The sequence below is a fragment of the Egretta garzetta genome, unplaced genomic scaffold (assembly GCF_000687185.1).
Source record: "Egretta garzetta isolate BGI_Z169 unplaced genomic scaffold, ASM68718v1 scaffold361, whole genome shotgun sequence".
NCBI classification, from domain to species: domain Eukaryota; kingdom Metazoa; phylum Chordata; class Aves; order Pelecaniformes; family Ardeidae; genus Egretta; species Egretta garzetta.
Genome location: NW_009258688.1, coordinates 263,389 through 285,692, shown reverse-complemented (window position 1 = coordinate 285,692; position 22,304 = coordinate 263,389). Strand labels below are relative to the sequence as shown.

Below are 22,304 nucleotides of genomic sequence, written 5' to 3'. Positions count from 1 at the left end.
AATAGAGGGCGCCTCATATTCCCTTAGCCTGAAATTCAGGTTTTGGTTTCAAGAACCTGTTTTTGTCCAATCTCTAAAGAAACAGCATAATTTTTTAAACACAGTTATGCCATTTGGGGTTTATGGATTTCAGAATGAGAGCATGCAAATGAGTACCTTGCAGATGGACCCCTTGAGCCCATATGAAGCTTTCTTGACTTGAGTGGGACCTGGGGCCCAGCTGCATTTGGCACTTGGCAGCATTAGGGCCTTGCCATGCTGTGGAATGAATCCTAACTTGGTCAATTGCATTTGCAAAGCTATCACTGCTGTCCGGACAAATGTCGCCAACCTCAGTGATGCAGCAATGTGGAAGATCAAGAGGGCTCGTTTCGCACGTAATCGTCAGAAGAGTGTGCGTTCCCTGAGGGACAGTGTGAAGGGACCAGTGGAGTCAAAGAGAGCGCTCTCACTTCCAGAAACCTTAACCACCAAAATTCGTTGAGTATCTATTTATATTTTTGTGACACACCTGTATCTTCTCCCTTAGGATTGTATCCTATTGCTGGGTACACATTGCAATTGTCAATACTTATCCAATTGGGATAGCAAATTTAGGTTTCTGACTGATTTGGGCATTATTCAGATAATGACAAGTTAGTGAGTCTGACAAAGAACATAGACAAACATTACGTCTGTGCTGTGTTTGTTTGAAATGCCAGAACAAAATGCTCCAAGACTAGTTTGTGGATAGATCTTAATTTTTATTTGTGGCTAGTACACAGTAGTTTTGTCTAAAATAGATAAAGGGTTTACAGAAAAACTCGTCTGTTACTGATTTATTTATTAATCATAATTAATAATCAGTGTATGCAGCATATGCTAGACATCTTAAAAACAACTGTTAATGTCTCAAATGAGCTTTTGGATATCTTCAGAATTCCTTTGTTAAGGAAACAACATCCATGCAACACATCCTTCCTGCCAGCTTGTATAGGAGGATCCAGGTGCTGGAAATCCATAGGCCTGTATGGAGTGCTGTACAGATATCTTTCTAAGCAGAAATAAAGCTTACCCATTCTCATTGAGAGAATTTTACAAACACAGATTAGTCTTTATATTAAAATTGGACCTCTTACATTGCTCCTAGCCATATAATAGGAACTGATAAAATGTTCAAACCTGGGTGCTGATGAACTGTTAAGTTAAAAGGTAATTTATTTTCTCCAAAACAAACACCACCATATTTTGGGACTCCTAGGTAATCCTTCTTGACCAATTTCTGATCCTGCATAGGGGCTCCTTGTCCTAGCAGAACTGAATGATGGAGAAAACTAGAGTTATAGAACATGTGCACAAAATCTGTAGGGCACAGAAGTGACATGTTTCAAACGGTTACACTCACTGCTTGACAACAGTGCATGAGAGAATGAACATAAATATGTTAGCGCTGAATGTATGCTGAAGTATAAGATGTCAGTACTGCCTTTTTAAACACAGTTGCTCTTGTGTTGTTTTGTTTGTTTGTTTGTTTCTTTAAGCTGTGAGCTTGACCAGGCACGAGCAGTCTGCTCCAGCACTTGGAGGAACACCAGAGCAAACACCAGGTGGGTTTGGCAAGGGGGGTGTTTTGATGGAGCAGGAAAAGGAAGGCACTAGTGCTAGCTTTCTTGCTAATTCATGAGATAAACTTGTGCAAGATAGAAGTTGTCTAAAAGGCACAGTGAATCATGTCTCAGCATGGTTCCAAAAGGTGTAAACTGAAGTTTTGCCCTCAGTCTGTACTGAAAACTGCCCCCAGTTGAAAGTAGTACTTAGGGCTGGGAGGAGGTTATTCAGAAGCACTCAGCTATGCTGGCAGTGGCTCACCCTCCTGTGTTTTATTACCCACAGGAACAAGTAAATCTTTAGAAGGCTGGCCCCATGGGTCACCTGTGTTCAGCCTGATCCTTGCCCTTCAGGTTTTAGAGACAGCAGACAGAATGCTTTTGACTGTCAGTACTGTAAACTACACTTGTCTCCTCTGTATGCTTACAGACATCTTAAGTAAGTCCCTTATTTTACATTTACTGACATTTTGTGAAGATGTTGCCCTTCTGCGGGCATTTGTAGAATTGCTAGCTCAGCAGGGTCCAAGTAATCTCTAAATAATTGTGACTACTGACAGTTCTTGCTCTGAGTCCTGTGTAGACTGACCATTTGGAAGTGAAAAATCTCAGATTCAGATCTTTTCATACTCCTTGTTCAAGACTTGCAGTATTTCCAGCAGACACAAATTCAAAATTAGAACAGGTCAGCTTACTGGGTGATCAGCTGAAAGGAAAATAACTTGCCAGCGTGGGCACTGACTAAGCTGTGAAATGGACTAGGACAGCTTCTGAATTAGCAGTATATAGCCCTATCATACTAGCCCAGTGAGAGCTGGAAATCAACCAGTTCCTTGCAGAACATATGTGCAGGTTGTCACAGGCTCATAGAAGGAACAAGTGAAATAATGGTGTGATGAACAGATGTGTCGGTGAATGATTGTTCTTCATTTAATGGCATCACTCACCTGCTATATACTGGGCTTAGAGAAACTTGTCACAGTAGGCATTGTTAGCTATTGTGATTTTATTAGATGTATTTTGGTATATCAAAGCTTCAGTTTCCAGGCTCAGGTAATTAATCACCTAAGCTGCAAATTCAGGTTCCACTAAAAATGTACATATAAAAAGTCGCATACAGCTAGTAACCACTGATATGAATAAAAGTCTGATAATATGGTTCAAAATTATCACAGATACTTTGGAAACTAGGAGACAAATGACTGTCCCTCTCCTCCTGCCCAATGTTTATTTCTTTCTAAAATCTTATTTTTTGTTAAATAGTTTTTTTTAAGGTTTGACTCATAGTTTCTAACACTTTGCATTGGTGGTACTGAGCATATCTGATTCGTCTAAGGAACTAACTGACTCCTAAACGTAGGCTGTACATCTGCTGTAGAAAACATTTATTTTATACATACCACTAGAACGAACCAGTTCTCATGCTCATCTGTTCTTTCTAGATCTAAAACTGTACTCCTTGCACAGTTCAAATGTAAGCTGACTTCAGTGTGCCTTCTGTATGGATTAAACACCAGGATCATGTATTTTTTCATCTATCCTCTACAATACCCTGGACAGTCACTTAGAGAGTTTCATTGATAGGCACAGGGGTCATGATTGTGATGAAGCATGATGTAATTGTGATCTGATGTTTTATGTTATATTGTGATATACCTTAAAGTTATTTGAAGGTGAAGGGGTCTGATATAAGGGGCACGTGAATAAAGAGATGAATCTGTGGGCATAAGGCTAGACTGATACCAGGAATGGTGGCTGTATATTAACTAGAAGGCTGTGTGTTTGGTGATGTGAGGTTTTCCTGGGGGGTGTCTGTGTGTATGTATACACCTTGTATGTAGGCACACACACACATGCACACAAATTGTATCTGCATGCACACACATTTTGAGGGGTAAAAGCTACCACAGCCACTGTAAAGACAGGGCTGCCCTGGTTTTGCATTCTTAAATTGAATGTAAACAGCTTGATTTGGTACAGGATTATCCTGTATCATTTGTTAATGAAGTGAAAGTTTAGTTCAAGCTTGACATAACTTAAGACCCATTTCAGACAGCAGAGGAAGGTTTTCTGGACTCTGAAAGTCTATTGCCTAAATGGGATCGTAGGGGTTTTGTAGTTTTAAACAAGCAGTTCTCCATTGCTGGTTCATTGCAGGGTTCTGCATCAGAAGTAAAGACAGGAGGTGATTGACATTCCCCATACTTGATCCTCAGTAGAGCTATGACAAACTATGCAGGGTGAAGCTCTGTTCACTGTGTCCTGCTGTATAGTTTTCAGTGAGGGTAAAGTATGAGAAATGAGATTTTAATGCTTCAGAAAGTAATAATAGTATTTCTGGAAAGTAAAATGTCAAAAGTCCTGGGAAGTGTCTGTTAACTGGTGTTGGTATTACAAACTCATGGCAAAATTGAGTGTTTTATCACCGAGCTTCTAAATTATGTTGTTCAGCAAGGGAAAGTAAAATAGGTTAATCTTTTCAGATTAATTACTCATTGAGTTCTATTTGGAGAATCAGGGTTTATTTAGAGCCCCACGATCCTTTGACTCATTCCATCTCATCTCCTTCTTTGTTTTAAGGAAAATCTCACTACATATAATAGAGATAAGAGTAAGTAGGGCTGAAGAAAAGAGTCCAATATAATCTTTATGAAAATGGTGTCTTTGTGATAGAATTTCTTGGAAAATTTTAACCTGGGTATATGTAGAAAGATTATTCCTCAGTTGATGTCCACAAAGCTGGAGTTATTTTCTATATACACTTTTAATGTGTTTCTGAAAATGGAACTTGCTGTATTTCTCATTCTAATTATTTCAGAATTTATGGGGTTTTTTTTTTGCACCTGCAAATCTTGGTCCAGCAAAAGTTTGGATAAAGAATTTTCATTTTGAAGGAAAGCTTCTGTAAATAAAAAATCCCTGTGAAAACTCTTTGGAACAAGAAATATTCTGTAATGTGATGTTCATGATTTTTTTTTTGCCAAAATGAGACCAGTAAAGCAAAGTTATTCTTACTAGAAGTGATTCTGAAAATTTCCTCCCCTAGTTTTCACTTTCAGCTATCACAGAAATAGCAACCTTCTCCCACGCTCAGCAAAACAGCCAATTGAACAAACCCCTTTGTTCACCCACCAACAGAATGTAAAATATTTAAAATTATTTTTAAAATGGCAGACACTGAAGTTTTGCTGGTGAAGAACCCAAGACAGATGCAGTTCTACCAGCAAAGGAGTCCCTTGTCAGAATAGCATAGTCCATTGAGAATATGGGTAAATTAGAATATTAAAATAATTTTTAGTATTTGCTATAAATAGATAGTGTTGAATTTACATAAACCCTAAGACATGTAAGTAACTCTAACAGGGTATTAGTTGCCGGCTAGTAACCCTAACAGACATGCAGGAGCAATTTTAAGATTATACTTTGAGCTAATCTTGCTTGGATGGTCTGTCCTGCAAACTTCAACTTAATCTGCTCTTGCAAAAGTAAGGACTATTTCCAATAGTTGAAAGGATTTACCCTAGAAATGAAAACAAGCAGATAATTTTATAATTCTGCTTTATACCAGCTTGCTTCATCTCAATTATTTGCTGTTAGGCAGCCTTTTAACCACGGATCAGAAAATACATCAGAATACATTTTAGTAACAATTACTTTTAATTGTCAACTGTTACAGTGTTTAATGAACAAACTAAAATTAATGGTGTAATAAAAACTTAATTTTCGAGTATCACCCCCCCTTTGATGCTGTCAAAATAGTATTTGCTATTCCCTTTGTTGATTATCCTAGTGGAAATAATTTTTATTTATTTTGCATATCATGCATATATAATGCATTTTATTTGTACAGAAGCATGTAATTTAAGAGTCTGATATACTGATGGGTGAAATAGCTGCTGCTTTTCACGAATTCAATTCCTAGTGTTAGTGTAACATAGATCTTTAGGAACTTTTAAGCAGTAAAAAAAGGCCTTGCAAATTGAGGGTAACTCCAAAGGCAATTTTTAGAGAATTCTAGTAATGATAAAAGGTCTTTAAAGTAACTGGAAATACTGTATTAAAAAAAAAAATTGAAGTATGAAAAAGAAAATACTTGCCCAGTTTGCAATGTTATTTGCCGTGCGTCTGTTTTGCTTGGATAGTGATAGCCAGCACCCAAGCTTCCTTGTGCTTTGTAAGTAGACTCTCATCTTTCAGATGATCATATTCCCACACAAAGTATTATTTCCATTCAGTGTTTATAAAACCAAGTCTTAGGCTTCTTCTCTGGGAAACAATCATCAAAATTTTGACATAATACGTAGTGTTCCAAAACCTAATAAATTATAGTGCCTAAATTTTGGGCCGAGTTACTTGAGGGAGATGTGGACTCCGTGCTAAAAGGGGAAGTCTTCATTCTTTGTTTAATCATTATTTGGTAGAATTTTCTCCATCTCTTACCTTTGCTGATTTGTACATCCTCCGCTGGCAAAGACTAATATCCACTAACTTTTGCTGAGGAAAGACTGAAAAGTACACCAGATTAGGATTTGGTGGCAGTGGGATTTCATTCTCCTTTATTTCATAGATGTGAAGGAATAATAACACTCAATTTGGTGGAAATGCACTGGGAGGGGAAGGTAAGCAGCTGGGTTAAACATGGAAAGCTGAGAAATGGACTTCAGTGTACACAGTAGGTGTTAATGTGCTGTTGAACCTGAGGCAACAGAGGAACAATGCCCTCAGAAATGCATGCCTATCTCCTGCACCTTCACCATGTGTATTTGGGCAGAAATGGAGCAATGAACTCTGGAAAAAAAAAAATGTGGTGTATTCTGTACCCTGTTTACAGTCTTATCCAATGTCTGATACCAATATCTCTCTTGTGCTGATAGGACAACCCTCCCCAGAGAATGATAATACAATAAAAGATCTGCTGCCAGAGGATGCTGGGATTGATCACCAGACTGTCCACCAGCTCATTACTGTGCTAATGAAGTTCATGGCAAAAGATGAGAGCAGCGCTGAGTCCGACATCAGCAGTGCTAAAGCTTGCAGGAAGGATGCTTCATGATTGCACCACAAAAAATGCGTGTTTCGACCTGCTTTAATGCCTTTATTGCTGGAATAGCACAAGTAGGTGAAGGCACTTACTACTTTTTGCAGCTATTTCTTATTGTCTGTTGTTGAAGTGGTGGTAGCATAGCCTCGTTTGTACCAAAATAATGGCTGAGTGCTGTAATCCTACTTAAACCTTCTTAATACCTCTTCAGTTTGTGAAGGATTTTGGGAACAAGGATGGCTGCTTGTTCTTTACTCTCAGAAGGCTCTATGTAGCCTGAGTGCTTTCTGTAGGTTTTTGCTTTGCAGTTAAAAAGTAAATAAATAGAAGTATTGTAGGTTTTTGCTTTGCAGTTAAAAAGTAAATAGTTAAATAGAAGTACGATAATTTATAACTTCCTACTATGAACTTGCTGCATCACTGGCATAGAGATAACGGTTTTGTGTGCATGGAGGCGTGCAAATACTACCACTGTATGAAAAATGAGAGAGTGCTCAAACCTCTTTGCCAGTTCTTATCAGGATTTTCTGGTTCCTACATTGGAACTGGTGATTTTTTGAACTCAGTTGTAATGTAGATACTGGGATAAACTTTCACAGTCATGGAGATGTCCGCTATCCATGTTCCAGCAGGCAAAATAGAAGGTGTTAATGCAAACTGGGTAGCTGGAAATGCATCCTGATCCATTGTCTCGGAGCACTATTGCTATGTGCTGTTAATAATCTTTCACTTGGAGTTTTAAGCTGAAGCATGTAAAAGGAAATTCAGGCCTGCTACCGTTGTATTGAGAGTCTGGAAATAGCAGTTTAGATCACAGGGCAGTATATCCCACATTTTTTTACATTTTTTTTCCAGGTTTTGGTTCCCAAACTTCAAATGATCATAATTGACCTGGTTTTCAGAGCTACTCCATATTCCAATGCTAAATACCAGCGCCTGCCTTTCCTCTTCCGCCTTTAAAATGTCTCAGGATAGCCGAATTCACCATTTCTGTTTGAAAACCTTCATAGCTGAATCCTGGCTCCCCTGACATCAAATGGAGCTTGAGAACTTCAATAGGCCAGGAATTTTCTCCATGTAGCAGACATCAAAACTTTAATTTATATTTTGTGGGGTTTTTTTTTCTAGAGTTGCTTTGTATTAGGAATCTGCTGTACTGCAAGAGAAATGCTGTTTGCAGTCCGAAGGTGCATTTACAGAGCAAAAACTCAGTATGGAGCTCTTAAGAGATCTATTCCAGTTACACTCCCTCCCCTAGTCATAAACACTTGCATGCCCCAATCAGCTCCACAAAGTTTGGGATTTGGCTGACTCGCTGGTTCGTTGGTTTTGATACCAAGCTTGATTGGAATGGTCAGTTCAAAAAAAAAAAATCAAATGACTCTTAGTATTTTGCATCATCAAATCTGAGCATTTGGAATTTTGAAAGCATAAAATGCCTTTTTCTCTCCCTAGCAGCAGAAGTGGGCAAGTTTTGGTGTTTGCAGTCAGTGCAGTATTGCCCCGCATGGTGGCAATGTTGTACAAGCCTGTCGGAGTGGGGAAGCCAGCAGTGCCGGGCTCCGCTCAGCATCCCAGGCTGAGCTCTGCTCAACATTTGCAGCATCATTTATTCCAGATCTTCCTGTGACAACTTAAAAAATGGGTCTGCTCAGCTTAAGACATGTCTGCACTGCAGTACGTGCTGTGTTAAGGCAGGGCTCTGTCTTCCTTGTATGGATGAGTTTTTCCTAACCATGCTATATAACTGTATCTCACTCTGAAAGGGACAAGGCATTGCAGGGTAGGACCATATTTGGTGATTATCTGTTCGACAGGCTCACCCTACATGGATAGACATGGGATTCATCTCTTTAGCTCTATGCATGCAGCACAAAAATTTGAGACGGCTGCACATTGAACTACAGAATTTTACAGGGAAAAACCTCTAGTCAGCTTGTTAAGGAGGGAACTTGAGAGATCAATTCTGTTTGTAAATTAGGCTTACCCCCTTGTTCTAATAAAAACAAAACCAAAAAAGGAAATACAAACCTGAAGGAAATGGGCGATGTGGATGAAGCTGATGTTTGTGTCTGTTAAGATGTACAGGGCTCCCGTTAAAGTGCTAAGTCCACTGAAACTGCAGGGACGTGTTAGATCTTGGGAGATGTGCTGGGGTTTGCTTGTCCTGCTGTTATACCTTCCTGGGTATCAACCAGTATGGGCTGGAGTCAGAGACAAGGGCTTTGCGGGTCCTTGTTATCATCTAGTCTAGCTGTTGATTTCAGGACATTATTTTTTTTTATTTAAGGCCACGTGTTGCAAGACTGATGAGAAGATAATGAAAAATAGCAATGCAGTTTCAGTCGAAAACACAGCTGTGTCAGGGCAGTGAGAATATTTGCCCACGCTGCACCTAGCCATCAGGATTCAAACCTCTAGGATGGGCACCAGGTAGCGTGATGCTCTGCAAAGGTCATGCTGGAAGCAAGGCTTATGACTAGCAGTAATAACAGCAACCTGTCTATGGCAACACCAGCACTTAAAATCGATGAGAGTTTTATTTAGAGCAAGATATTTTTCATTAGCTTTATTCTTGGATCCTTTAGGATTTGCATGCTTAGACCTTCTCCATGATATCACAGACACAGTCTTACCTTTGCTGAAGTGAAGAGTGGAATTCTTGTCTCATTATCTGATTCCAGAACATGGGGCTTAAAGAACCCAACAGCTAATGTTACAAGTCTGGTGAGAAAATAATGAAAACTGGCAATGCAGTGTTAATATAACCCCCCCAAATAATCCAAATACACAACCCCCCCTCCAAAACCACACAATTGCATCATATGTGTTATACATGGGATATACCTAATATCATGTTGGCTGTTGAAGCATGATCAACTTGGGCTATCCCAGGCTATCCCAGCATAATATATGTTATGAACTTGCCAATCTATGTTAAAATTTAGACTGTGCAGGATGAAAGGCTTAGAGAGCACATCTCCTTTTGTTCCATTTTACCTACCTAGCTAAAATGAGAACCTGGCAAGCTGGCAGAAAGTTTCTAATGGATAGTAAGACTTCCTTAAAAATGTCTGTTTCTTTTCACTTAACTAATACCGTTAAGGTATTAGTTATTTTGCTTTTCCACATCAGCGGATTTGATTTTGGTGAGCTAACTCCTGTGCTGATACTCTTTTCAGGTGATGGACTATAACATCAGCCTGGGAAAACACCTTCTTCCCTTGGTGGTGCAGGTGTTGAAATATTGCACTTGTCCTCAGCTAAGGCATTACTTTCAGCAGCCTCCTCGCTGCTCCCTGTGGTCCCTCAAACCTCACATTCGGCAGATGTGGTTAAAGGCTTTGCTTGTTATTCTCTATAAGGTGAGTGGTCTTAAAAAGACACTGTCCAATTTAAAATTTACATGTCAATATGAAATTTATTGCAGGGAATACCTAACTGTACTTCAAGTGAAAGGAACTGTAAAGAACACTTTTATTTGCTTACTCACTGTATTTCATTTCAATATCTGAAGTAGTTAGGCTTTCATCTGTGCTACTGACTATTACTTCTGCTGTCTATATTGTCTTTCACATGGCTGAGAAAGAAAAACAGATTTGAAAACAGGAAAATGCTTTATAAAGTTCCAATGAATAGTATTTCGAGTAACTTAGAATAAGTTTTAAAAAAATTTATTAACTTTAAGTGGGGGGGTCAGCTTAACAGCTTGTATTCTTTAGTTAAATGATGCTTTTTAGGAAGTGTTGTTAAAATGTAATGTGTTTTTATGCACTAAAATGGAGCTGTGAATATTTTTGATATGCTTAACGAATTTCTAGCAGGTCTATGGGGGGCATACAAGGAAGTGAAGACACTAGAAACGAATGATAATATGCTGATTGAAATAGAGTATTTGGAGAACAGTTCTAATGAGAGACCTTTTGCATTATTATTAATAGTTGTTTTTTTCATATAAAAGTCAAGTAAAAAATATATTAAACCTTACTAATAGGGATTTTTTTTTTAATAATTCCTTGTACAAAGCTGAAAACAGGCCTGCTTCTCATGATGTATTTAGAAATGTATGATCAAAGGCAGGCAAGGGGCATCCAGCTGACAATATTCTTGTCATTTTTCTATTTTACTGCCTAAATGTTTATCCAAGGAGAAAAGTTAGGTTTTAAGCTGAAGTTTTTCTCTTTCACTGAACAGTACCCCTACAGAGACTGTGAAATCAGCAAGATTGTACTTCACCTAATCCACATCACAGTCAATACCCTCAATGCTCAATATCACAGCTGCAAGCCCCATGCAACTGCTGGTCCTTTGTATAGTGACAACAGTAACATAAGCCGATACAGCGAAAAGGAAAAAGGTACTTTTGACACTCTTATTTATATGATAGACATTGATTTAATTCATTAAGTCTTGCAGATGTTGTAGAAATGGGTAAATATGGTCTGAATTTTAGAACATGATACTCAGGATTAAGTCCAAGGTGTGACTTATCTGACCAGCTATAGCCATCTAGAGTAAAAGAAATTCACAATTTCTCTGCAGGCTAAGCATAACACAGCAGCGTATCTTCTCGTGGAGGGAGTGTACCTTAGACTTAGTAGTTCAGTCACCATGCCTGAATAGTCCTTGGCCTTTCTATGATAATATTAACTGATCATGCCCATGCACAAGGTGTGCAACAGTCTGACACCACATTCTGATTATACTTATAATAATGTGGCATAGTAGCAAATACTTGATATTGAAAAGAGAAGTCTAAAGGCGGAAGAGGGTTCAACCCTTAGAGCCTGCACCCAATTGCTAACTCTGTATATTCTTGCTAGCTGTATCAGAGGTACTGTGATGGCGTGAACTGGCGTAAGGTTGGGGCTTGAAATAACATGGTGTCACTGAGTGTAGCTCCTTACAACTGTGAAGTTAATTACATGCTAAGTATTTATGATCAAAGTTTAACAGGTTCTTCTGACGCTAATCTGTAGCTGCCTTTCAGCTATTTTGCCTTTTATCTGCTTATTTGCTGTTTACATCATCCTTCTCAAACAGTCTTCCTAGTGTGCAGCAAACTGTTCTGAAGAATACATGAGACACTCTTTTTATGCACTTATGTGCTATTTTAGTACCTTTTCCTCTTTTGCTGCTTGTTGCTCCTAAACACATAGCCAGCAGAACAAGGACACAAAATTTTGTTTACCTGAACACCCTATTACTCAGTGCTAGCAAATTAACACAACCTTAAGATAGATGTAAATGATGTATTGCATATTCTCACTCACTTGGATGTTTTCTATTGCTAGAGGAGGGCTAAGAGGGTTCAGATAACTGTGGGCTTACTATAAACTTTTCTTTGTTTTGAGCTCAGTTAATGACTTAATTCATAATGACTTCAGAATGCTGAGGGTAGTAGTAATACACTCATAAAATGCATTCAGTTTCTGGATTGATTTTGAGACATTTCTAAGACAAAGCGAGGTGCCTAAGTACCCAGCTTGCTGTTCACAGTAAGTGCCAAGTTCAGAAAACTCAATGTTCCAATTCAGTGTCCAACATTGGTTCCCTGGGTGGCCTTGGGTCTCACTTCATCATTGTTTCCCTATGTTTAAAGCAAGGAGAATAGTATTTACTTGCTTTCCAGAGCTGTTGTGAAGGGCTTTGGGCTGCTGAAGATATTAATGCCCAGTTTAAGTCTTCAGTTTTGGGCCATTCTAACTCTTTGGCTTGCTTGCCTTTTCATTCCTAGACGCAAAATGCATTTCCTCTCCATGTTTGCTTACTGGAATAAACAAGGCAAACTTTTCTGTTTCTTCTCTTGAGTACTCTGTTTTCTGTATTGTCCCAGTAGTGTTTCTTATTTCCTTGGAGATGAATCACTAGACATGATAGATAAGGATTTTTCCTTTTTTTATTTCTTTTTTTTTTTATAGCCATTTCATATAGGTGATGAGGTTATTTTTTGATGGGTAAATGGATTTGGATCTTTCTTACTTTCTGCCATTTTCAACCAGCAGGTCTCAAACTGGAGCATTAAGTTTTACTATTACTACTTAGACCGATATTTTTGTAATTCATACTCTTTGGTCTTATTCTATCACTATTACCAGCTTCCCAAGATTATCCATTTCTTCCTTTTTTCACTTCCCTATTTTGCTGGCTTATTACTGACCTTGCAGTTCTTGTTCTAATTTCGATCTTCTTCAGTTTACCATTTCTCACTGAGCACTATATATTTACTCAAGTCAGTATCCAGATATATTCTATTTCTTCCATCTAAAGAATCTGTATTAGTAGGAAATTAGTAGAAAAGATCAGCTTAGAATGGTAAAAACTTTGATATACTTTTGTTGCATTGTAACCCATTTTTCATTTTTTCTCTGTCCTTTCTGACCTTAATTCAAGATGTAACAAGAATGGCAAAGTTATACCTGGGATATAAATTTTCTTGCAAACTTCAGATGATTCTTCATTTTCCAATTCAGGTTTAATTGAAACTAGCTGAGGTTTTGTTACACAGACAGCTTTTCATTCAAGGAATTGCACTCTCTTAAGAGTAATAAAGTTTTTTTTTTCTCCAGCAGAGGAAGACAGTGTTTTTGATGAATCTGATATTCATGATACACCAACTGGACCTTGCAATAAAGAATCTCAAACTTTCTTTGCAAGACTGAAAAGAATTGGTGGCAGCAAAATGGTGAAATATCAACCAGTTGAGATGAATGCTCAGAGAAGTATGAATTGTTTCGTTGGTATAAACTCATGCAAAAATACAATTTCCTACTCTTAGTTTCAAGCTACCACCTTTCTTTGTAGAGTTTGTTGCACTACCTAATTTGAATACAAGGACTCTGACTTTTGAGTGCAGGTACTCCTCATTTCCCTGAGTGAATTCTCTTACAAGTGTCTCAAAGTAGGCACTCCAAAATAAAAATATCTAAACCCAGCAATTGTTTTCTGAAACTTTAAACTCTTTCAAATGTAAAAATGTTTAAGAGCATTGGCTGCAATTTTCTTCCACATTGGGCTGAAGATTTTTACTCAAATTTATTTTTTCTCAGAAATTTCATTTTTTTATGAGGTGGGACTCTAGGGTAAGCAAATTTATTGTTGCTGCTGCAAATGTTGTGGTTTTCCATTGGTAAAAAGGGTCATTCGATGGTTTCAAAAAATAGGAAGGATTTTGTTTTCAAATTTAGGTTTCTGAAATGAATACCCTAAAAAAATTGAAGAGATTTCCACCCCCACCCACTTGCCTTTTTTTCTGTCAGGTGTTTGCACGGGGAGGGGGAATGATTCTGACTACAGCAAACATCTACTTTAACTTTTCTCACTGCTTTTTTGCATGATGATTCATATGTGGATCATTGTGAAATATGGGGATAATAATGATCAAGAGTATTCTGTTTTATGTGAAACTATGTCTTTCATAATAACAACAGTGATAACCTTTTAAAATGTTCTCAATGAATGTGTTCACGCAGTAAAATACCAATGCAGTGGTAGTACCAGCAAGTATGACTGTGCTCACTTCACTCCTCCCTAGGACGGGGAGGTATGACTATGTGGTGTGACAGTTGCTAGGCTCCGCTGGGGTCTAGGATCGTTGGCGGAAAAATCCTCTGAACTCCTATCTGATCTTAGGCTTGTGCTGCCGTACCCTCGCTGCTATTGCTACCCTTGCTTCTTCAATTAGACACATCACTTTTAAGCCCACTTTGATGCAGTAAATAACATGTGTAGATGTGCTTCAATATACACTGATGTCCAAATGATGTCCACAATGCTGTAGGCCAAATTTATTTTGAAACCTCTTCAGAGTGGTCTGTGTAGCTCATTTTGTCTTTCATCTCTCATGCCTAATGTAGCCATCCCAAGTGTCTGTAGAAATTAGTTGCCTGTGCTATCTTCTATTCAATGCGTAAGGTTAAACAGTCTGTCTTCAGGGTACATCTGTCCAGGATGAGTAGAATTTGGATAGAATTTAAATAAACCCTATTATCCAAAAGTAGGGGGTTTTGTTGTTGATTGTAAAAATCTGCAATGTGGCTCTTAGGTTAAAACAAAATTTAGACAATTTTGACTTAATACTGGGTTTGTATTTGAAATGCCAGTTGTGTTGAATTGTGAGATAAAGATGAAGGTATCTGCCATAAGTCTCCAACTGAGGTAGTATTAGCTCTTTCTGTTTTAATCAGGTGAAATAGAGCTGGCTGAATATAGAGAGACGGGGGCCTTACAAGACAGTATTCTACGCTGTGTGAGAGAAGAAAGCATTCAGAAAAAAAAACTGCGCTCTCTAAAACAAAAATCTCTTGATATAGGGAATGCAGACTCCCTGTTGTTTTCATTAGATGAACATCGCAGGAAGTCCTGCATAGATCGGTGTGACTTAGAAAAACCACCTGTCCCTGCTGCTTACGCCATACACAGGCAGAGTGATTATGGACGATCTCGGCAGAATTCTTCTACTAAAGCTGAAAATACAGAAACACAAGAAAATCTTCCTCGTACAGAGAGTTTCCAGGAAACAAGAAGACCTGTCATACCAGAAGTGAGGTTAAACTGCATGGAAACCTATGAAGTGAAAGTGGACTCTCCGCTTAAACCTGCTGGTCCCAAGGAAGATTTAGATCTGATAGATTTGTCCTCTGACTCAACATCAGGTCCTGAAAAGCATTCAGTACTCTCCACTTCAGACAGTGACTCTTTAGTCTTTGAACCTCTTCCTCCCCTTAGAATAGTGGAGAGCGATGAAGAAGAAGAAACAACAAACCAGCTGAATGACCAGGTCTCTGGCAAAACTGCTGCGTCGTCTCCCTCAACTCCTATCAATGTCTCTGCACTCAGTCTCAGCACAACTCCTCTGGTCCAGTTCAGCATTGAAGATTGTTCCAAAGACTTTAGTTCTAAGGATACAAGCAACAGTGCTTCAGCAGGGATAGAGGAGATCCTTTCCACTTCTCCGAAAGATCAAAAGGACGCTTCAGAGTTAGTTAAGCCAGAAGAACCTCAGGACGTGTCCTCTGGGAACCCACTAACATTGAAACAGAAAAGGGACCTGCTGCAGAAGTCATTTGCCCTTCCAGAAATGTCTATTGATGATAACTCTGAGCTCAGTGTGGAGGAAATTAGACCTAGTGGAGCAATTCCAAGCCCAAATGTAAAGACAGTCCATATTAAAGTCCCCGAAGATTCCGAAAACCAAACAGAAAGTGATAAACTCGATACCAACACAGAGTCTGATACTGAACAAAACACAGAGCAGAAACAAGAAGAGGAGACAGAGGAGTCAGAATTTAAGATTCAGATTGTTCCTCGCCAGAGAAAGCAGAGGAAGATTGCTGTGAGTGCTATTCAGAGAGAATACCTGGACATTTCCTTTAACATCCTTGACAAGCTGGGAGAGCAGAAGGAGGCAGGTGAGCTCAATCACTGATCCAATCACAAAGCTTATTACTGCATGAAGGTTTTAGTTACAGACCAGTGTAGGGAGAGATGTGTGTATGTATAGGGAGCGATGTGTATATATAGCATCTGATGTGGTCTGAGCTAGCTGAATGCTTTCAGGTGTTTGTTTCTCACAGGGAATGTATTAACCATACAGGTGCTGTGCATGTGTGAGGGCCCATTTGAAAAGGAAGTGGAGCTCAGTGACAAAAATATTGGTTCTGATATCCAAGTTAGGGGTGAAACTCCATGGCCTCTTTATGTGGGGAGTGAGAAAAATTGTCATACTTCTGTGCTTTTTATGCTAGTCCATGCTGCACAGATTCTCTTTTACGTGTAGTGATTTTTGGCCTTTATCTTTTCTGCAAGCATAAGGCAGCGGAAAGCAGACTGGATCATGAAGTGTAAAGCTGAGCAGGCTGTAGACTTCAGACAAAGAGCACTTGGAATTAACTAGTTTGCATTTAGGATCAGACATACACACATACTTTTTTTTTAAACACTAAAAACTTTTTGTAGCCTTCTTTGTATTAGTTATCCACAAAGTTTACATGGCTTGTGTTTGTTAAAGATTTAAAGTTCAAGCATGGGGAAAGCCATACAGTATTTCTGTGTATCCCAAGTTTTTTTCAGGTCATTTCAATACAGGGGTTTGTTACTAAGTTTTTCAGGTCTAGAGAAAGTGTGTTTTAGCTGTTTCCTTAGTTTCCAATTGGATGTGTCAAACAGTTTTAAGAACTGTATTGCTGCTTCCTCTTTACCTCTGTGGCTGGTTTTTTTCAGGATTTTTCAGTTATTAGAATTTTACCAGTCTTTTTGTAATGTATTCATTAAAAAAGGAAAAGATCCCTCAGGCCTCAGTTCTTTGTTGCCCATGAAGTGAGGGGGAATATTTATGCATTTCTGACCTCACCTCTTTCTTAATTGCCTCAGAGGAAACCATGGTATAATTTCCTATTACGATATTCCACTTTTACAAGGAGAAATCATTCAGTGTGATCATGGTTATGCTGTTCTCTTTATGTTTCGGGCCTATTGTCCCATTTATGGTTCCAGTAAGCTGAAGAACTTCTGGAACTTTGTAAAAACAAAAGAGAGCTGAGTGCTTTTGAACTTACCACATAGGTTCTTAGAGAAGAATAGTCATGAAAGAATTGTGCAGTTAGTTAGACTCAAATGCTTTTTTGACCATTAGGGTCAGGTTTCATGCAGTAACTTACACTGTCGTCCTTGAAACTGCTTGGAAGGGCTGTCCCAGTTCTGAAGCACCATGTGGAACCTAGGAGTATAGCATATATGATGGTCATTTGGCTGCGTGCATCTAAGTATGTCATCCAAAGGGAGCATAAAACATTCACAATGACTCATTAAGTGCTCACGTATGTTACAGGTGGATACAGGCAATTCAGATAACTAGGTAATTTAGTCACTTGAGTAGTTTAATGTATCTCTTATGTTCTGTTTTGCTTTGTTTAGCCTTATTGATTAGTTTATTTGAGAACATACGTGTTGTAATTCATTTAAGTAGGCTTAATATTGCCATCATAATGGGCTGATTATAATTTCAAAGGCTTATTCAAGCTCTGTCAGCCTATTATACTTCCATATGTTTTAGAAGGGCTTCTGATATAACTGATCTCTGAATTAAATATCCTAATGGGCTGTTTCTTCACGTTCACGATGCTGGGCTACAGAGTTTCCTGCCTGAGACTTTTTACAGCACAGTTACATGTTCATTTTTATAGGATATGCTGAAACCAGCCGTCAACACGTGAAAATTTCTTTGCTTTATTCTTCCCATATTGACAGTATCAGTTATCATAAAACAAAAACATTAGTTTTAATGGCATATTTTTCTTTTTAATGATAGAATCTTTAACTCTTTGAATCGTAAGGATCAACCACTACATCAGCAGCCTTTTGAACAAAAACTGGTAACATGTTGGAGACAAGGCTTTTAGAAGATGCTAAGCTGTCACTTAAACTAGCTTTACATCAGTGGTATCTCTCTTATTTCCATGTTGGTGGTTCTGGTAATCACTCTGTGAATGGGATCAAAATCAAACTCTATGTGTGTTTATTAGTTCTGGGCTCTAAAGAACATAGGTAGAAAACTCCTTTAAAAAGTGATTTTAAGCAGTAGATCCTTGTGCCTCTATAAAAATTCTTACAACACACACACACTGAATCCTTTTAAAAATGATGGGAATGCCAGATGGTGAATGGATGACTGAAAAGATGTGAAAAAGGCATCCAGGGAGAAAATGGATGGAAAATATTTATTGATTATAAATATTGAGAGTTTAAGCACAGTTTTCATATTCAGATCCTGCTGCCAAAGGACTTTCAACACTGGAAATGCCAAGAGAGTCATCATCTGCACCGACCCTTGAAGCAGGTGTCCCAGAGACAAGTAGTCACTCTTCCATATCAAGTAAGTTTACCTCTAGTTTGAGGATTAAATCTAAGTTGCTGTGTTTGTGCGTCAGATGCGTATTGTGTATGGTAACTGATTCCCCTGAGTTTCATTGAATTTTGGAAGTACATCTGTGTTGGATTTCACTAGATCTGTTAAATCTCTGATGGTCAGCAGGATTTTAGCAGTTAGTGGCTGCAAGATTTTCTGTTGTGACATGGCAAATTTGACAAATATAGTCATTTGTCACTCAGTTTCTTGAATTAGAGTAGGTAGCAACTAAAAGTATTATTTCACTAAAGCTGAATGTTTATTTTCCAGTGAGAGAAGGCATTGTCAACTGTCAGTGCACAGAAGCAGAGGATGAGAGTTCCACAGGGCTGTTACTATGGTCTTCAGTACATTTCTTGCTGTACCTTAGGAAAAAAATCTCTTGCAATTTTTGTAAAATGCCATGAAATGCCACTTCCTCAGCTGCTTGCTGAAATGTGGTAACTATCTGAGACTCCCATACCCATTTAAATGGAAAGTGAACTGGTTTAAGTGGACATTGACACATGGCTTAACAGAGCAGATGTAGATAACATTGGAAGGTGGAGGCATCTTAGAACACTAACAAAATCCAGAATGGCGTGTCCATCTAGGTAATGTTAAGTAACACATCCAAAGGTTGATGGGACAGGACTCTGACTAGTAGAAAAGGGAGGGGGAATGATGACCCATTTTGATACCAGTGAGCTGCTAGATCAGCTCAACTGTCTTGCTGAACTGCAATTTCAGATTGCTGTAGAAAAGTTAAATTCTAATTCCTGAAATTCAGCATCTGCTGATTTGATTGGAAGGGGTGTCTGGCCTATTAAAGGAAAATGTTATTTTAGACATGCTGGATGAGTACTCCAAATCAGAGGTTTCCTCTCCAGTTTTATTACAAGTGTCTGATGTCATGTGTGTTTCATAGTCAGAGTACATTTATTGGCCACCTAATGATACAGAAGTCACTTACTTACTAAAGCAGATAAAGAGGTGCCGGTTAAGACCTATCTCTGTCTGGTTTCACTGAGTGCTAGGTGTTCCTGTAAAATACAATATATGAAATTGGGAATAGTATGTATATGATATTGAGCCTACATTCCTTTGTAAATATTCCTTTCCTCTTTCTGTGTGCCTCAGTTTCCAACTGCAAAAAGGGACTTGAATGCTTCCATTGTGTCTCTTGTCCATTTAGACTGAAGTATTTTTGACCTTCTACTATGTGTCTTTATAGTGCTTTGCATCATAAGCCCTGATCAGGACTGTGTGCACAAGGCACTTCTGTAACACAAACATATAACATTACTTGTACAGCCAGTGCCTGGCTGCAGAAAGCATACATCATTAACTGTGATAGGAAGATATTGTCTTTGGACTTCTCTTCTTGAGTAGAGAATTCCACAGCAATGGAGGGATGACTGACCAGATCACTAGCTAAGATATGAGTGGCTCACCAGCTACTGTATCCAGGGAACTATAGGCCTGTCTGTCTGACTTTGCAGCTGGGGAAGGTCATGGAGCAGATCATCTTGAGTGCCATCACACAGCACGTCCAGGACAACCAGGTGATCAGGCCCCGTCAACATGGGTTTATGAGACGGGGCCTGATCACCTGGTCCTGCTTGACCAACCTGATCTCCTTCTATGACAAGGTGACCCACTTAGTGGATGAGGGAAAACACTGTGGATATAGTGTACCTGAACTTTAGTAAAGCCTTTGACACCGTTTCCCACAGCATTCTGCTTGAGAAACTGGCTGCCCGTGGCCTGGACAGGCGTACTCTTTGCTGGGTAAAAAACTGGCTGGATGGCTGGGCCCAAAGGGTGGTGCTGAATGGAGTTAAATCCAGTTGGCGGCCGGTCACAAGTGGTGTTCCCCAGGGCTCAGTTCTGGGGCCAGTTCTGTTTAACAACTTTATCAATGACCTGGATGAGGGGATTGAGTGTACCCTCAGCAAGTTTGCAGATGACGCTAAGCTGGATGGAAGTGTTGATCTGCTCAAGGGTAGGGAGGCTATACAGAGGGATCTGAACAGGCTGGATTGATGGGCTGCAGCCAGTTGCATGATGTTCAACAAGGCCAAGTGCTGGGTCCTGCACTTGGGTCACAACAACCCTATGCAACGCTACAGGCTTGGGGAAGAGTGGCTGGGAGCTGCCCGGCAGAGAGGGATCTGGGGGTGCTGGTTGATAGCCAGCTGAATATGAGCCAGCAGGGGGCCCAGGTGGGCAAGAAGGCCAACGGCATCCTGGCTTGTATCAGGAATAGTGTGGCCAGCAGGATCAGGGCAGTGATCGTGCCCCTGTACTTGGCACTGGTGAGGCCACACCTCGAATACTGTGTTCAGTTTCTGGCCCCTTACTACAAGAAGGGTATTGAGGTGCTGGAGCGTGTCCAGAGACGGGCAAGGAAGGTGATGAGGGGTCTGGAGCACAAGTCTGATGAGGAGCAGCTGAGGTACCTGGGGTTGTTTAGCCTGGAGAAGAGGAGGCTGAGGGGAGACCTTATCGCCCTCTGCAACTACCTGAAAGGAGGCTGTAGTGAGGTGGGGGTCGGTCTCTTCTCCCAAGTAACAAGCGATAGGACAAGAGGAAATGGCCTCAAGTTGCTCCAGAGGAGGTTTAGATTGGATATTAGGTAAAATTTCTTCACTGAAAGGGTTATCAGGCACTGGAATGGGCTGCCCAGGGAAGTGGTCAAGTCCCCATCCCTGGAGGTATTTAGAAGACAGGTGGACAAGGTGCTCAGAGACATGGTCTAGCAGTGGACAGGTACAGTTGGACTCAGTGATCTTTAGGTCTTTTCCAACCAAATGATTCTATGATTCTATATGAAGGTTACTGATCTCATGATTGCTAGGTTTCTTGTAGAAAATCTGATCAAGGAAAAGTTCCCTCCCTATGCCACCAGTCAGTCATAGGCATGAAAAGTCATGTGCTGGTCCACAGCAATCAGCCTGGCTCCAAACTGTTCAAAGGCTGGCAGCTCTCTGGGTTTTTTGGTTTTTAGATTTTTTTCTTAACTTACCAATATTTGAAATCATGGCTGTCCTTGAGAAATCAGGTAAATAACCCTGGAAATCCAAACCTGCTCAACAATAGCCTGATTATGTGAAATATGCATGAAATTTTTTCAATTACAATTGCAAAAGCTGTTATGAAAATTCAAAGAGATAATTTTCTATATTTTGACAGTCATCTGCACTCCAAGCAGTCTTGTCAGTTCTAACATTAATTGCTGTTCTTTCATCAGGAAATTCTATGCTTGATAAAGTGATAAAGCATCTATTTAAAATCCTTGCCCTGGAAATGATGGAAATTCTATTTTTCTCCTAATTTGCTGTGAAAGGCAGCTGCAATATAGCTTTTAAAAGTGAAACATGGAATGGTCTCTTGGTCTGGTTCAGTTCCAGAAGTTCAGTTATACAAGGACTGCTTTGCAGCAATGCTGGAGAAGTTTGTACTTGGACCAAAAATAGAGTTTAAATGCACCCTCATATCCTGAAAGGATATAATGAGGGAAAACTTAAAATACTTCACCTAATAAAATAATTTCAGTGTGCAGATTCCCACTGAAGTTATCATTGTGTTTATTATTACTCAGGGCCTGTATTTGTTTTGTTAGGGAGTACTCTGCTTACTCTGAATTTGAAACTCTCAGAAACTGAGTAGCACGAGTGTAGGGGAAGGCACTCAACCCTTCAGAGCTTTCTGAAAGTTGTAGTTTATCCCTTGTCTGTACTTCTTCATCACAGTTAATAACGTGAAATGCTGGGTTTATTTTCAGAGCTTA

The 22,304-nt window shown here is 39.4% G+C and overlaps 1 protein-coding gene across 1 annotated transcript in view; it reads left to right on the top strand.

The window, feature by feature from the left end:
• UNC79 (unc-79 homolog, NALCN channel complex subunit) overlaps positions 1 to 22,304 on the top strand; it is a 97,542-nt gene that overhangs the window by 29,294 nt on the left and 45,944 nt on the right. The window contains 8 exon segments of the mRNA XM_035888719.1: positions 300 to 479; positions 6,461 to 6,616; positions 6,619 to 6,701; positions 9,810 to 9,992; positions 10,822 to 10,984; positions 13,200 to 13,349; positions 14,814 to 16,037; positions 18,392 to 18,499. Of these exon segments, the coding sequence (XP_035744612.1) occupies positions 300 to 479; positions 6,461 to 6,616; positions 6,619 to 6,701; positions 9,810 to 9,992; positions 10,822 to 10,984; positions 13,200 to 13,349; positions 14,814 to 16,037; positions 18,392 to 18,499 (2,247 nt within the window).